This window comes from Glandiceps talaboti, chromosome 7, assembly GCF_964340395.1.
Source record: "Glandiceps talaboti chromosome 7, keGlaTala1.1, whole genome shotgun sequence".
Classification (NCBI taxonomy): Eukaryota; Metazoa; Hemichordata; class Enteropneusta; family Spengelidae; genus Glandiceps; species Glandiceps talaboti.
In genome coordinates this window covers 11,984,842-12,001,841 of record NC_135555.1, presented here as the reverse complement: position 1 = coordinate 12,001,841, position 17,000 = coordinate 11,984,842, and the positions used below count along the sequence as shown (strand labels likewise).

The 17,000-nt window shown below is 35.9% G+C and overlaps 1 protein-coding gene across 1 annotated transcript; it reads left to right on the top strand.

The window, feature by feature from the left end:
* The first annotated feature begins 1,714 nt into the window (after positions 1-1,714).
* LOC144437645 (short transient receptor potential channel 4-associated protein-like) lies at positions 1,715-16,999 on the top strand. Its single transcript, XM_078126631.1, has 17 exons — positions 1,715-1,972; positions 2,094-2,249; positions 2,780-2,896; positions 3,871-3,934; positions 4,334-4,398; positions 5,375-5,528; positions 5,817-5,990; positions 6,602-6,933; positions 7,362-7,549; positions 7,935-8,036; positions 8,213-8,387; positions 9,095-9,235; positions 9,584-9,695; positions 10,219-10,328; positions 11,865-12,004; positions 12,648-12,714; positions 13,252-16,999. The coding sequence occupies exons 1-17, from the start codon at positions 1,859-1,861 to the stop codon at positions 13,369-13,371; spliced, it is 2,331 nt and encodes a 776-aa protein (XP_077982757.1). The 5' UTR covers positions 1,715-1,858; the 3' UTR covers positions 13,372-16,999.
* The last annotated feature ends 1 nt before the right edge of the window (position 17,000 follows it).

Here is a 17,000-nt window from a genome sequence, read left to right as displayed (position 1 = left end):
TTGTCAACTAATCTTTGTTTTTTTGTGTCTAAATATGAAAACTACTATGGTTAGATTCATTGGCGAAAAGTCAGGAGAGAAGAGGACAACTACACATGGATCACTTAAATCAGTGCATTTACACTAGAATAACAATATTAACAATCAAAGATCGGGAAAACTAACACAGACACACACTAAAACTATAATTGTGACATGTTAATATACAACTCCAGTAATGGAGGCTTTGTTTTACTAAGATCACGGATGTATTATTTCCCCTAATACATCCACGCTAAGATAGAGACACAAACTAAAACTATTGATGTTTTATTACACGAGTGGGTGATAGCGGTTCCTTTGTTGTGTGATTCTACATAATCACCCTGTGATCAAGATAGTGTGAACATTGGAAGTCCCAAAACAGTACACTGCAAGTTTATGGAACTAGCTTTCAGAGAGCCACCCTACTGAAACCAACATCCATAATGCATTCAATAGCTTATCACTGTTCTTATGAAAGTGTTGCAACTATACGTTTAGTTTGTGTCTATCTTCATATACCAAAGCCTTGATTACCAGAGTCATAACTAGTTCCTTTTAGAGCAGCCATGTCAAATATCTTCCTATTAAAGTTTTATACCACAGGCACCAATCTATGTAGGCAAGTATACTATATTCAACAAGAGTGTTCTTTCTTCCAAGGAAATTTTAATTTAGAAACAAATGGCCACTGTAGGGATTGGACCAGCAATGTACAATTGACAAACTGGCCTCTACTCCACATATTCAATCATCACTCACATAATTATATACCATACTAGTGTTTTCTAGCCTGGAACCATACCTCAGATTTTTGATAATGTAAGTTGTAAGATAGGGAAGCATGGCATGTTGCTTAACAATTATTGACATTATGACACACTAAGGCCAATTCTCCGCCTAATACCATGTGATACGATAAAAGTTACTAAATCAGCTTTATTTTAAAATTCCATGTTTTTTGGCGCCACCAATGACAAGGTAGCGAGAACCTTTTGTTTTTCTACAGCAGGTGGCGCGTGTGATACGTGCTCTTTCGAATTCTTTGAACACGAGGATGGAAATCGTTAAAATAACAATGGCATGTGGTTGAAGGTAAACCTGCAAAGTACTCGTGGTGCTACACTCTCATCACAATAATTGATTATTCAAATTAAAAATCAGAAAACGCTTTTTTTTCCCCACAGGCTAAACCAAATATCGGATACACGCTGGATAAAGAGGAGTTGAATAAGCTTTAATATGTGTGTCAGATTTTATTTCCATCTTTACATGTAAACATCATGCCATGTTCTGTGATAATTGTCTAAATATTTCAGTAAAAATGTTTCTATTTTGGTCACCTGCTATAGCGGCAATAATTATAGCTTTACAATGTTTTTATTATTTTTATATTTTATTTTGTGTGACTCAACAATTTTCGTTTGACTTTTTATTTTCTTACGAGCTCTACCGAATAAGGGTGGTAATCAACATCGATATTTGACAAACTATATTTATCATATGCTGAAATCAAGACATACGTATATGCTCATTGTGTGTTTAGTTTTTCTCGGTTTATACTTTTATGTATTGTAAAATTTCTCTTGCTTGAGTTTATAGCTAGCGCGAGGCGAACGGAAGTACTGTTGCATTGATCACGTGGTTTTAACGAACCAACACCATTGGCTTGTTTAGCTAGCCGCGCTGGTAGTAGCCATCTTTGTTTCGTATGGGGATCTCAAACTGTGCCTCTTTACGAATCTGCCCCATTTAAACCGATTTCGTGGATTCTTTTGCTATTTGATGTAAAGAGACAGGTAGTCTAGTAACCATTTGATCACCGGTTGTTGTGAAAATGAGTATCTCACCTGGTAAAGTGGTGAAACATTCGTCGAAACGCAAGGTGAACCTGGTTAGGTTATTCTCCTCCGCCCAGACACGGGGTGAGGGGTTGACCTCTGCGAGAAAGGTAAACTGGCCTTGCACTTTTACATTGAGTACTGAAGAGTATGTGTTTCATGGTGTTTGGTAGATGATGAGCAATTATGCGTCTTTTCAGCACTTATTTCAGTGTTTTCTACATTTTACAGCTTCCACGCGAGTTGGTAGAAACTGCTGAGAGGCGTATGGGATTTGATAGCATCGCCCTTATTCCACAGATTGTCCAAGACATTGCCAAAGTTTCTGGAGATGGAACAGGTCGAGTTACTCTAGGTCAAAACATAGAAACAACTAACAAACTCAAAGTAAGTCCATAAACTAATCCTATCGCGAGTATGTTTCGTTAGTCGACGAAACGAGCTCGAAATATTGGTTTGAATGTTCCTCTTCGTTTGTAAACATAAAAACAACATTCTCAATTATCATGTCATGATCGTTGTCCATGGGACACAAGTCGGTCGTATGTTTGACTTCCGATACCTAATCCCAGATGTGAATTAACACGTGGGCTTATACCATTTTGTTTTTGCACATCATTGACTTTTTTACAGTGTTTTGTCTACGTGAAAACTTGCAAAATTGTAAAATAAACAATGCGTTAGAGCTTCAACACCTACTTCCTGGTTTTGTCACCATTAGAAACACATTGTTGTGAATTTTTTCTCACCAGCTGGAAACTATACTCTGTTGGTGTTTAACATTGTTTATGTAAGATTTTAGCACTTTAACACTAAAAAAAGAATAGTCTTGACACCTTTATTTAGTTCTACAGCAGTACTGAAAGGATACTCGTCTGTCAAATGCTTATTTGTTTGTATTTCACCCACTATTACAGGAAGTGGCTGCGCTGTTGAACCATGAAGGGTCGCAGGAATATCCTCCACATAGTGGAATTAGGAGAGAGACAAGGATAGTAAACTCAGAAGTATTTTGCTTGTTTGGGGGTGTTGAAGTAAGTAGTGTGTATTTGTCACTCACAAACTTAGCAACACTCTAATAGAATGGCATATCATTATGAATTATTGATATTATCCAGTTGATTATACTTGTCATACCTGCATGCTGAAGAGAGTTGAACAATGAAAAATTAAAAGTGACAAAGGAGTGTTAATTGTAGGCCTTTTGTCTGACAAAAGTTCTATTTATGAGGGATTATAGAATATTTGCTAGTACTACCTTATTTACATTTCAGTATTGTTGTTTCTATCCAAAGGTCAAAGGTTGTACCATTTTCCTGGAATCCATACTGTAGTACCAGTGCACTATTTTGGTTGATGATTTAGTGGGTTCTTTTCTTTCATAGATATAATACAAATGTAGACATACAATGGTTTCGTTTCCAACATTGCGACATATGAGTTTCATTTAGAAAGTGATATCATTCAGTGAATAAAATTTGTTTTATGTTTATTTCCTTCACATGTTATATATATAATACTACTTACCCTGTCTGTTTCAATAATGTTGGCCAATAAATCTGCCACACTATTCCCCATGGATTGAGGCCACTCTTGTCCTTAGAGGACCTTACAGCACCACATGCTTGATCACCAGTGTAGTGTGGAAGTAGAACGAACATGTTTGTCAGTGTATCCCTCTCACTCTAAAACAAGCAGCTTGTAAATTCAATGATATATAAGTAGAGCTCACTTTTAGGTTTTGTAAGGCAAAGATGGGTGGGTGGGGAGGGCTTCTGAATGTGGAGTTTTTGACATTAAGTGAGCAAAAAATGTCTCGGATTCATCTGTATTTTATTCATTTTTATTGAACTGTAAACAAATTTCAAACTTCAAGTCACAAGTGGTGTAATGCTCTTGCACTTGTACCTTGTTCTTTGCATATTACAAGATGGCAGTTAGTATTGCGAGATACTTGTGATAAAACTACAATGTAAGCAACCATATCTTTTTTTTTGTTTTTTTGTAGCTTTGTTTACAAATACTATTGAGGCCAACTCTTTTTCCAAACAAAGGTAAAAAAGAATCTAGAGGTGAGTGCACTTTTGTTTTTGTGATGACAACAAATTCATATAAAAACTTCATAATGGTGAAGTCTGTCGTAACATTTATTGTATGAATTTCCTTTGCTTTCTCAAAATAATGGTAAATGAAGCCTATATGCTGCAGTTGATTTCAAGAGATTTAAGAATTTAACCCAAAAACTATCTCATTTCTGATCTTTTGTTTATGACCTTGAGCTTTTGTAGGGACTCAGAAAAAGCCAAATATGAAATAAATGGCCTAAAATTGGTTGACTTGACAAAAGACATGTTTGGCAGAGTTTGCTTTCACTACATGTGATGTGCAAGTTTGACATTGTTTTTGCAAAGAATGGGTTTTGAAATTATGAACACAATTCATTCTAATGTATATTTTTCTTTCTATTGTAGAACAAGGACAGATGAAGATCATAGCATGTGCATGTCTTGATGTTCTACACCAAATATGTCTAAATGTGAGTCAGGCTTTCTTTACTTGGTAGATATGTACAGGGGGAGCTACGATCACTGAAAGCAAAACTCATAATTTTGTGTCTGGAAAATCATTAACAAAGAGACATTTTAGTTAAGGGTAGAAACAACAGTAACAAACTTGTAAATGTTTAGAAAAACACTTGTGCTTGTAATTGTTCTTTTCAGGAAAAGATATGCATCTCTCCATATTGATAACTTGTTATTTTGAATTAAAAGAGAGATTTTGTAATGTAAAAATTGGAGACACAGTTTAGTTGGGAAAGAAGGCAACTGAGCTCATAGTCAAGGTGTTAGAACCTCGGGCAACTCCTGTGTTGCAGCCAGAGGGGGTTTTTTGGGTCATTTGACACACATTTTTTTGACCTGACCCACAATTTAGGAAGTGATGGGTCATAGATGACCCACACTAAAATTGTATGCAAATATGTTTAGCAACATGACCACGCCTATACTATAGCAACAGCTAAATGAGCACGTATACTGCATAGATAACAACAGGGTTGGATAGACAACTGCATAATCATTCAGCAAATATCTAGCATGGATCAGCATGTGGGTAAATATTTTTAAAAACTGTACAGTTGTGCTACAACTCCATTGGCGCTTTTTTTATAATGTCCCCAAAAAATTTATAATGACCCAGAAAAATGAAAGTCTCGGAACACTATGTCCCACTCTTTCAAAAGGCTGGCTGCAACACTACTGTCTGAGTCTCCTCTAACTATAAAAGCAACCGTGGATCATATATCACCAAAGGCACTGTCAAGGGCATGCCCAAGGGTACTGTCATCCATGGCATTTGTTTGGCAACCTTTTGAGCACAGATCGGCTGTCTTGCTACAAGACTTCTGGACTGTGTACATGTAGATCTTTGGAAATGATATGTTTAATCTCTAGAATAAAATGCACTATTGTGGTGTTAAATTCCTGAATTCTTGAACAATTTTATTTTGACAGTTAAATAAAATAGCAGTGCAGTTGTCAGAGAGAGATGATTTGATGCCTTATTTATTTACACTAATGGGTGAGAAGAAGTGCTTCCTGAGTGCAGCAACATTAATGGAAGATTTACTAGGGGCCAGGCAACAAATGCTTAGGTTGGATGAAATACGTAAGTCAAAATCAAGATAATATATCTTTGCCTTGGACAAAATATATGACATTTCCCTATGTCTTGGTAAATCTGTTAATCCTGTTTCAGGCACCAAGCTGTACTCGTAGAAATATTAGCTATTTTATATTGCAAGGCTTTTGAAAATATCTCTTTAGTTCATATGTTCAGTTAGACTTGTTCAGTCATAACAGGCATCTGAATTGATAGCTGATAGTGTGTTGTACAACACATTGTGTCTTACAGACTCATTTTCATTATCTATTTTTTACATTTTTTTTTCTCCAGCTAATTTGAAGACACTGGTAGATAGTTTTGACCAGCAACAACTAGCCAATTTTTGTAGAGTGCTTTCAATAGCAGTAAGTGACTTGGACTCATCAGCTGACACAATACATCTAGTTGCACAAGACGAGGCATCCAGAAAACAAAACTCTGTTCCTATCTCAGAGATCAATCAAGGTCTGTCTTATCAGCTGTTTACATTTGTATTTAGATATGTGTGTGTGTGTGTGTGTGTGTTTTAAGAAGTCTGAAGGACAGTCTCGCAGAATATGTTACATACCAGTACATTTCCAAATTAGACTGTTAAGTAGCAGGGCGCCCTCATGCATCATCCAATCCCTAGTTGACAGGTGTGGCAGGGCATGTAGTATCTTACAGAGACCATTTCTAAATATGTTCCCCACAAACCTATTGTTATGCTAGTCATTCAGTGATATTGTCTATATTTGCATTATAGTATTTATGCTTTGTTTTCTTCCTTCTCCCAAGGGGGTATTGTTTGTACACAAGTAATTTACTAGTTGGGCAGAAGAGGGTTAATACGTATATATTGATATCAGTAGTACTGGCGGTATAGTAAAATGATCAATGTGTATGCCCTCTAAGCCTGTTTGAAGTCCCACTGACACACTCACAACAATCTCTTGTGATGTACTTATGTATGAGTGTTGGCCTATCCCTTACCAGGTGGTAACCAACAAGAAAATGCAGTTATTCACAGTGAACAGAACTGAACTTCAAGTCCTATTTCTAGTTCTTTCTAAGCAACTTATTTCTTTGTATTGCAGGTATTTTAGTAGATTTACCAGGTTTTATAAAGCGATTGGTAGAAGTTGCTGGTCGTCGATTACCCCGCGCTGACCAGTCACTGCCGTCAGTGTACAGTGAACTAGAGAGCTGGGTGACGTGGTTGGATAGTTCGTTAGCATTTGATGCGTTGATGGAAGTGGCGCAGGATGATGAAGTGTACCTCACCATTCCACTAGACACGGCAGACGACGGACTAGAGGATCCATCCACTATTATTCCACACTCTATGAGGGTCATGCATGAAGTCATGTACAAAGTGGAAGTACTCTACGTGCTTTGTCTACTTCTTACAGGAAAACAAAGAAATAAGGTACAGTGTTACATATATACCAAGTGATTACTTGCACTGATATGTGCACATACTAGTAGTATTTGCAGTGCAATACCGAAAACATTATTACATACCTGCATGCAAGTGAGGACACAGTTGTTCTTGCACACATAAATCATTTAGCAACATAGGTGTTTAATTTTCTCTGTAATTAGATGTAATTATAGTACATGTAATTTATTCTCTGTTCATGCAGTTTTTTAAGCTGCTCTAGTGAACACAACTGCTGGTAAATATGCATATAAATTCTGTATATCTCCAAAAGTGTACCAATTTGTTGACATTTCGTATGATGCATGTGCAAATGTTCATAGATACAATATCGATTCTGAAAGGACAGTGGCTATACAGTCTGTTGTGTTTACAATTTTATGAAATGATTTCATTTTGTATTCGTATATTTGTAGGTTCATGGCATGCTAGCAGAGAATCGTTTAATGCCATCACTGACAGACATATTTGACAAGATAGTGTGGAGGTGTAATCTACGAAGTCGACCGTTCCCAGGTCATGGTGAAAACTGTGAATGCAGTCCTGAAATAGCACTCAAGATCCAGTTCCTTCGACTTGTACATAGTTTTTGTGATCACCATCCGTAAGTACCAAATTTTGTCAACACATATTCAACACAGGCATTGTTCAAGACTTACTTTTTATGCCACAATATTCAATCAAATAGTAATACATAAAATATTTCCTCGAACACTTTTACCTTGAAGATGCATATTGTGTCATGAACTTGAAAAGATAATCATTTTCCTTGTAGCTGCTGTGTACTATTTTGCACTGTATTGAAACCCAACTAGCCAGAAATAAAAATGACAGATGTTAATTAATGAATTAATTAGTTCCTACATTTATAGGATTTCTTGTGGTTTCCCTTTTCAGTTGTTTTGTACCACTTGTTGGTAACATAGTGTATTGTATTAGGACTATTCAAGATTGGAATTTAGAAATTTTCACTTTTTCTCCTTTTACAGAAACAAACATCTGTTGTTAACACGTACTGAACTTCATGAACTCAACAGAATAGCATCAGGTGCCAAAGTTCCTGTGCTTGAATCTGTCAAAAACATAAACAGGTGAGTAGATATGATAAAAAGTACTCAGGGAAGGCTTCATGGTTCAGTTAGTGACAGGCACGACATTGCATACATGGTTTATGATTAAGTCGTGGACAGACACAGCATATTTCATGCATCTTAGGAGAAAACATTATCTGAAACTTTTGATGATTCTGTGTTTTTATTTTCACTAGACAATTACTGTGCAATGGACAGAAAGGTTTACTTACGAAAATTGTAGAAGCCACCAAGAAAGAACCAGTGGAGTCACCGTTTCGGTTTTGGTTGGGTAGAGCTATTGAGAGTTTTCTCCGAGGAGCTACATCATTCTCAGACCAGACGTTTCTTCTCAGAAGAGGTCTCCTTGAGGTAGTGCCATAATCCACTACTATTTATATGTCTTGCAAAGTTGTATTCTGGAAGTGTCTAGTAGAGTTGGTTCCCAAAGGAGTAACACAAAGCTAAAGAAAGTAGCATGATGCAAAATTGATTTTTTTTGGGGGGGGGGGGGGCAGCTATAGGAACAGATAAATATTTGAGTTTTGAATTTGACAGAATGGGAAGAGAAGCCTATAGGGGTTTCATCTTGAAAACCAAATGAAAGGAAAGTATAGTGTACTGAGGTGAAGACTTTGTGGGAATGATGAATTAACAAACCTGTGTACTGTATACTGGTTCTTTACGTAAGGTGCATACTTTGCCAGATTAATGATCAAATGAAATTTACAAAAATAAAAATGGACTATATGGACAAGAGAATATTCTTGTGTAAATTATGTGATCGATATCAATTTCTGTTCATTATTTGGTAATGCTGTTAAATGTAAGTGTGTATCCACAAAACAGCTGATGATCATTAGCCTCCCAATAGGATAAGCTCAAAGGGGTACTATATTGGAGTCAACAGAACAGAACAGCCATATTTGTCTGAAAAAAACAAACATACTTTACTACCCTAGTTAGCGTAAAACTACACTAGTGTGTGTGTGTAAAGGAAGACTTGTTTGCCATGTTCTATCTCCTTGATATTCCAATTCATAATATCTATATTTTTTTGTCCCACCTCTCTGTTTCAGCACATAGTAAGGCATATGATAGACAACGACATCAAATCTAAGGAAATCCTACAGAGTAGCTTTGACTTGCTGGGTGAGCTCATGAAATTTAACATCAATGCATTCAGGAGGTTTAACAAAGCCATCACATCAGAATTTGAGGTAAGCAGTAATATCATGAAATGTTCCCACCTACGTGACAGCTGGTGTGTATTCTCCTGGTAATGCCAAGACTTATGGTGTGTCAGGTGTTGTTGGGATTAGGTTGACCATAAAATGCTCTCAGGGAAAACATTTCAAAAGACATGTACATACATTGCATAACTAGGCTGTCAATATTGGGGTTCTCCCCAGCCTCAAAAAAGTGCTGGTTGGATATTCATGAATATTTAGAGGTATTAACAATGTTGACAGGAAATGCACAAACGTAAGTGAATGATCAGATTGGAGGAAATGTTTTGATGAAGATTACAGGATTTTTGATTGATTTTGTTATTACTTGTGTTACAGTTCAAGGACTTCATGAAGTTAATCCAAGACAACATCGTCGATTCCAACATGTTTATACGCTGCCTCATACTGTCACTGGAACACTTTGAGAATGAACAGACAGAGCACAAAGGTAAACACACACACACACACACACACACACACACACACACACACACACACACCACACACCAGCACACACACACACACACACACACCAGCACACACACACACACACACACACACACATACACCAGCACACACACACACACACACACACCCACCAGCACACACACACACACACACGTACGTACGTACGTACGTACGTACATACGTACATACATACATACATACATACATACATACGATAATAAGGTTTTATTGCTTTACTAGGCCACCGGCCCATATGCAAAAAGAGTACATAACATGAAACAAAAATAGCATGCACTTATTGCACAGGTACAGAATTTATAAATGATGTTCTCAATTTCATTGTTTCCTTGTAAGACTTGTGAAGTTATGTATCTGTCATTTAGTTAGAAAACAAATGACAGAGTAGGGTGAATAGATAACATTACTTTACTCATTATTGTGAACTTGCAGCTAGGTAACTAAACTTTATGTCATGATTTCATTGTTTTTTTTTCTGTTCACAGAGTACGCCCTTACCAAGTGTCAACTACTCCAGTTCATCCATGACAAGAAAGTGAGGTTTTCGTTCCTCTTTAAACTCATCAACATAATTAAAGTCGAGAGTCTTACGCAGGTAAGTTGGTGTTAAGCAATTCTAAATATCAAAATATGCTGTACAGTGTAGCAGTTGATGGGATGATGTACGTGTATAGTTGTAGACAATTACATTCTGATTTCTGTACCTGGATATTCTTTCCAAATATTCTGTATAATAGCAATTGATAGGATGTTGTATAGTTGTACACAATTACATTCTGATTTCTGTACCTGGATATTCTATCCAAATATTCTGTATAGTAGCAGTTCATAAGATGTTGTATAGTTGTACACTATTCTATTTTGAGCTCTATACTAAATTATTACCCCCATATTGTTGTTTGCTGTGTAGCAGTTGATGGGATGATGTATGTGTATAGTTGTACACAATTACATTCTGATTTCTGTACCTGGATATTCTATCCAAATATTCTGTATAGTAGCAGTTGATAGGATGTTGTATAGTTGTACACTATTATATTCTGAGCTCTGTACTAAATTATTACCCCCATATTGTTGTTTGCTGTGGAGAAGAAAAATATGGATAACATAAGGGGCCCTGTCACAACAATTGTATTAGTGGAAGACGAGTAGTGACAAAACCCTCTGTTCTGAATATTTTCTGTCTGAGTTAAAGACAGAACTGCCCTATATAAAGAGGATTATGGCTAATCTATGCAAATGCGGGAAATTCAAACTGCTGTACAGAGCACTAGCTTCTGGGTCTTGTTTTCAACATTTTTTCTGTGCTCCGAGAAACACACAGGTCATGATCATGTACAAATTGTTTGTGAATGTCGTAGGATGGTAACTTGATACACAAATTAGTTTAAAATCAGTCTGTTTGTTTCATAGAATGAAAAAAACTTTCCAAATGAGACAAATTCCCAGCTGCTTAGATTGTGTGTCATTCAGGATTATTCAAATATGCGGCATTTGCATGTGAAAAACCCAGATATAGGGAATGTTTATATTTTGGTGATTACTTGCCAGTGAGTCATGACAAGTTCTCCACCTCCAAACATACAGTCAGTCATATGCAAAAATAGGGTCCCAGGTGCTGGCAGTTGTCTGTTTAAGAATGTTATTGGAAAATAATATGATTATGTCTGCGTAAATTTATTTGAAAAAGAAATAGGGCAAATAAAGGGAAGTTTGAATGAATTTACTGAAGTTCCAAGCATGGCAGAACCTGTGATATAGAATGTGGCAGTGACATTGATCTACATACATATCTACGCTAAATTTCATCAAAGTCTACTCAGCACCTGGACAAGGGTGCTAGCGACTAAACACACCTACATACATCTATATTCTACGATCTATTAGTGTGACAAGTAAAGTGTGAACAATTTATTTTGATACAAGAAAGCTAACTTTAGGACGTTCGTTATTTATTGTCATATTGTGATGTTCAAGTACTCCTTGCTGAGCCTCGACTCACTGCATCAAGTGTTTTGCAATAGTGTACCACCTTCAATTTTATCAAAGTAATGGTCTATTGTGAGTTTGAAGAGAGTAACTTGGTTACACTTCAATTCCCCTCATGACATGTATTGTGTTTTTGTTGCAGGAGAATGTTAGCTGCTTAAACACAACTCTAGTGTTCCTGATGTTTGCCAAACAGAAAGGTGTATTAGCCGACTATTTACAAGCTTTACGCAGTGAAGAACAGAGGCAGTGTCATCCGGGTTTGCTTATGGACAACTTCAGGTAATTGAAATTGTTGTATACCCTGAAAGTAATGATAGTCATATTTAGGGTATTACTAGACTGTTCCCAGGATTGAAACCAAGCATGGTGGATAATTTGCATATTAATTTACACATCATTAGCATAATTTACATATGTTTTGCATATCTCCAACATTCAAACTCTCACTTGTTTACAACACTTATTCACATAAAAATAAATTATTTGGGTCATGGTTCCTCTTCATTCAAATTATGTATATTTCCCACTATCATTTACATAATGTAAATTACATTTCATTTACCAAGCATGGTGGCCAAGATGGCAAGGATGGTGTTTGCACCATGCTTTCTCTATAGTGGGGAGAACACTGTTGGTGTATGGTGCAAACTACAGATATTCCACAAATGCTAGGCCACATTGTATGTAAAATTGTAAAAGCTAACAATGTCTTTTTAACTATGGAATGCAAGGTCAACACTGTAAGTGAATGGTGTGGGTCATGTAACCTTCAATGAGAGGTCAGAAAGATAATACAAGTCCACTGTGTCACTATCATTACGTAACATTATAATAAAAGTGTAGTTTAAATATAGTGGTTGGTTCATTATGCTTTGATATGACATTATTTTTAAAAAAAGCATGTTTGTGTTTTCCATTTTAGACAATTACTAATATTCTGGCAGAACCATTATCTTCAGAAGGACAAAGATTGCACGGCATTGGAAAAGGTGAGTCACTAAAATCACTTTCCAGTCAGTCAGATTTTTTGCTGATTGGTGCATGGATTAGTGTAGAAACAACTATGATATCTGTCTGGTGGTGTACAACCACATACAATTTAGATAGATTAGTCCATGAATTGTATCTAGTCACAAAAGAATTGCTAGTTTTCTTACTTTTCTGCATCTGGACATAATCTGTATCATTTTGACATGTTGGAAGGTTTGGAAAGTTTCAATTATTAGAGGAAAAATTTATTTCAGCATAACTTTGATAATGTCTAAATGTGTTCATGTCGGTAAAACAGTAAAAAAATTAGTCGTATCTCGACGTTATTATTAAGTGATTTGAACCCATGGTCTTGATACAAGAACTAATTTTTACAACACATCGATAACAGTTTTTGAGAAGAGGGTGATATATTTGGTACTATTGTCAGTTCAGACTGTAGTGGCCATGGCCTGGAGTAGTGTCAATTTGACTGTAGTAGAGACACCGGTAGATGTTTTCTCTCATATCTGACTTGAGGTTAATTTGTCTTCCAGAGCTCCTGTATCAGTTTTGACATCTGGAAGAAGACAGTAGAAGAACTCCTTGAAGACGAACCAAGCAATGAACTGACAGTGGCACATTATCTTACAATATCTGGGATAGACTACAAGTAGACATGGAACCATCTCAATCCAAATTCCCTGAAGACTTGACAAAGTCTCATAGTGTCATCACACACAAACCACACGCACACATGGTGGATGTCTATATAGTGGACTCCCCTACATCCTTTGTTGACTTGGAATAGTCCTATTGTCATCACTGTGGATTAGTCTATGTGACATCAGTGTTAGGGGGTTATAGCATTCCCAACTAAACGAGTCCTGTCAGCTTTTTAATGGGACAGGTTGAGTAGAGATAGCCAATGATATAGTACAACAATCATGAAGTTTTGGGGAACGAGGGCTGGTCAAATTTTACACGCTACCAAAGTTCCTTGTGTTGTAACTGGGAAAAATAGGTTAGTCACATAATATATTTAACTTAATTATAAAAAACAAATACATTTATAATAGAAGGCTGGATCCTTACATACACTTTTAGTATTATGTGATTGAGTACCAGTGATAAAATATATCGCCCCCCAGTCGTAAAGACAGCTACTCTGTAAGGTATGCCGTGACAGGGCGCCCTCACACATCGGAACTAGGCCAGTGAGGGCAGAGTGACGTGACATATCTTGCAGTCTAAAAGACAGCTACATCATAGAATTTGCAACACTGTCTTTCATAATGTGTTTTAATAATTTGTTTTCCCTATCTACTTTTTTGAGTCATTGTAGTTTTGTAAAATTTGTTTTTAAAAAAGAACCGCTTCATGTAAACTATTGTACAACATCGACACTGAGGGGGACAAAAATTAAATGTTGATTTCATTTGATTCAAATCTCCTTTCAATTTAAATGTGCAAGAAAATGTGGAATTGATTTTTAGCCGTTATATTTTTTGTAATTTCCAACAATTTTTTCTATCAATTTGAAATCTGCTGAAACTGTAAAAAAAAAAAGTGAACGTAACTGATTTTATGTAGTAATGTCAAAGACCATCTAATCCATACGTTACCCTCACTTGCATCACCATATTATCTTAGCGAAATGATTTGGACTTTTAATTGGATTTAGACTTGATATGATATGAATTTGATATGCCATGCTATGTAAATGTCCAAAAATAATAAATGGACACCGTCAAACAAAAAAGACGTCAGAATCCATATATGCGATCAGCTTCGATGAATTTCAAAATTACTTATAAATTGGATTGTTTACACCATCACATATTTATAACTCCCTGGAATACTCACTTTGAAAACTATGTATTTTTAAACAACTCAGTTTTCTGCTGTATAGGTTATCAAGAATTCCTCGTGTTCTCTTCATTCTTCACTTGTCATTCAGGTGGAAGTTGATATACTAGTAATTGAGAAAAATGCGCTATGTATTGAAGTCATGGATATTATTCTCTACAAGGACATTTAGGCCCGAATATTATATTGGTTACATTTGTTAAACTTGTCAACATTTTAGTAGACAGAAAATTTCATTATTTATTTTCCAAACTGGAAAAAATTCAGATTTATTCATGACAATGGTATGTTCATTCTGTCTTGAATATTTTGATGATTTTTATTTTCTAACAGTAGAATTTCTCAAACTGTTTGAAATATATGCACATTCTGCTACATACTTGTTACATCAACTGCTGTTCGTGTACGACAAATCGACGGAAAAAAATGTAAAGATTTGTTTGTTTGTTTGTTTGTTTGTTTGTTTGTAAGGTGTGAAAAATGACAGGAAGTTTGATGATTGTTTTAGAACGAAAAACAAACAAACAGCATCTTCATATTGTTTGCCATCCATTCTCACAAACAATTGTTAGACATTTACCCATAACAACTCAAAAGCATTGTATTTCCGTAGGTAGACCTGAGAACAGAAGTCTGGAAATCCAAAACAGAACCTTTGAAAATAGTACCATTTTCATCACTTTACTTCAGCCACAATTGCTCTACCTTTTGATCATAAATTCACCTTTTGACTCGTAGGATTACAGAAAAGTAGTTTAATGCTTTGATGATCAATATAATATAATAGAGCAATATCGGAATTATTAATTCAAAAATCTAAAAATCTATTGACTTTGGACACTTTTGTGTGGTAGACTTGTATTTTACAGGGTAGCTCTTGTTTCAGCAAACTTGGCCAAGGTTTGAAGACCTACTTTGATGTCATGCTGTAGACTTTTCTGGTTTTCTGAAAAACAAAGCTTGTTTAAACAAAAGCATTTAGCCCTTGTCCGTGTGAGGGCGCTAATGAGGCTCAAAAGCGGTACTTTTATTTTTACAGGGAAGACTTAGCAAATACCCATGCACTGCTCATTTACACTGCAAGAGATCCACAGAAAAAAAAATGCTGAACTCCCATATGACATTGTTTTGTGTTTCGTAAGTCTCCAGATTTGATAAACCCATGAATGGCTTCCAATATAGCTTACCGTACTTGATGTGAAAGGAATATTTGTGTATGCATTATTGTCCAAAAATCAAACACAGAAATATTCAGTAGATTTGTGAAATTCATGATCCTTTCTAAGTTTGTATATATAGTGTTAACTCGGCAATACAAGTCAATAAGCATGCATCGTGTTTTGATTAGTGACCAATGAATTTGCATTAATGTAAACATAAAACGAGTCCCACCTAAAACAATTTTGTAGTTGAAAATGTCAGTTCTTCCTCACTTTCCCATGAACAAGGTCCTTTGGAAAGTGTGAACTTGGGGTCCTAAATCAGATTTTCTTTGTTGTAACAAATGGAAATAAAAAATTTCCTATGCCCATTGGTTGCTAAAATGTATCATATTATGCCATGGTCTCGATACTGACCGGGGATTGAAAACATTATTTAAAAACTGAATTTGGTAAGCCTGGTAATACAAGAGCAACCAGTAATGCATCCTGTAACTTTGTGATGTTTTCAAATTGTTACTTTTATCTTTATATTGTCTGTTTATACATGGTTTTTGTTCATGTGTAGGCGGCCATGCCCTTTTTTTGCTTTATAATTGTGAAGTGAAAAAAAAATGTATTTTTTATGTTTCATATTCTTGTGTATGTTTTATTTGTATGTAGAGAAATCTTTTTTGACATCTAGCCATGGCAACGTCAGATTTGGTTGGTTTTATTTGCGTGAAGGAGGCCGGCCATGTGGATGGGAATAGCGGTATTAAGAATAGTTTTTATCATAACATGCAGTATTTTACAAATCTTATCTTGTTGCAGAGGTTCAAACACAACTCAAAAAGAGAACAATTTGTTCAAGAAACTTGATAAACAGGACAATTTGTATTACTAGAAAAGTGTATCAAGTTCTTGATTGATGGCACATATACACTGACCTCTGTTGCTAGATTTACAAGTAGAAAAACTTGACGGTTAAATCGCCATTCTCGTCCATATTTTCTCTCTAATTTAAATTGACGCGTGGATAGCAAGTCTTTTTTGACATTTACCTGTATTGTGTATCTTTAGAAGTGACTACCTTTGTACAAAGTAAAGAATGCAGGGAGGGAGAAAGAGAGATCAACTCTTGTAACCACAAGACTCTAAGAAGCTTGTAAAATAAGAAGCGATAGGACTATATATTGGCATAGCATAGCATTTGTGTGGTTTGTCCAGCTTTTAGCAAATGTCCAAGATTGTCACTTGGCAATATCTGTATGGTGACGGTGTGAAGTAAAATTATT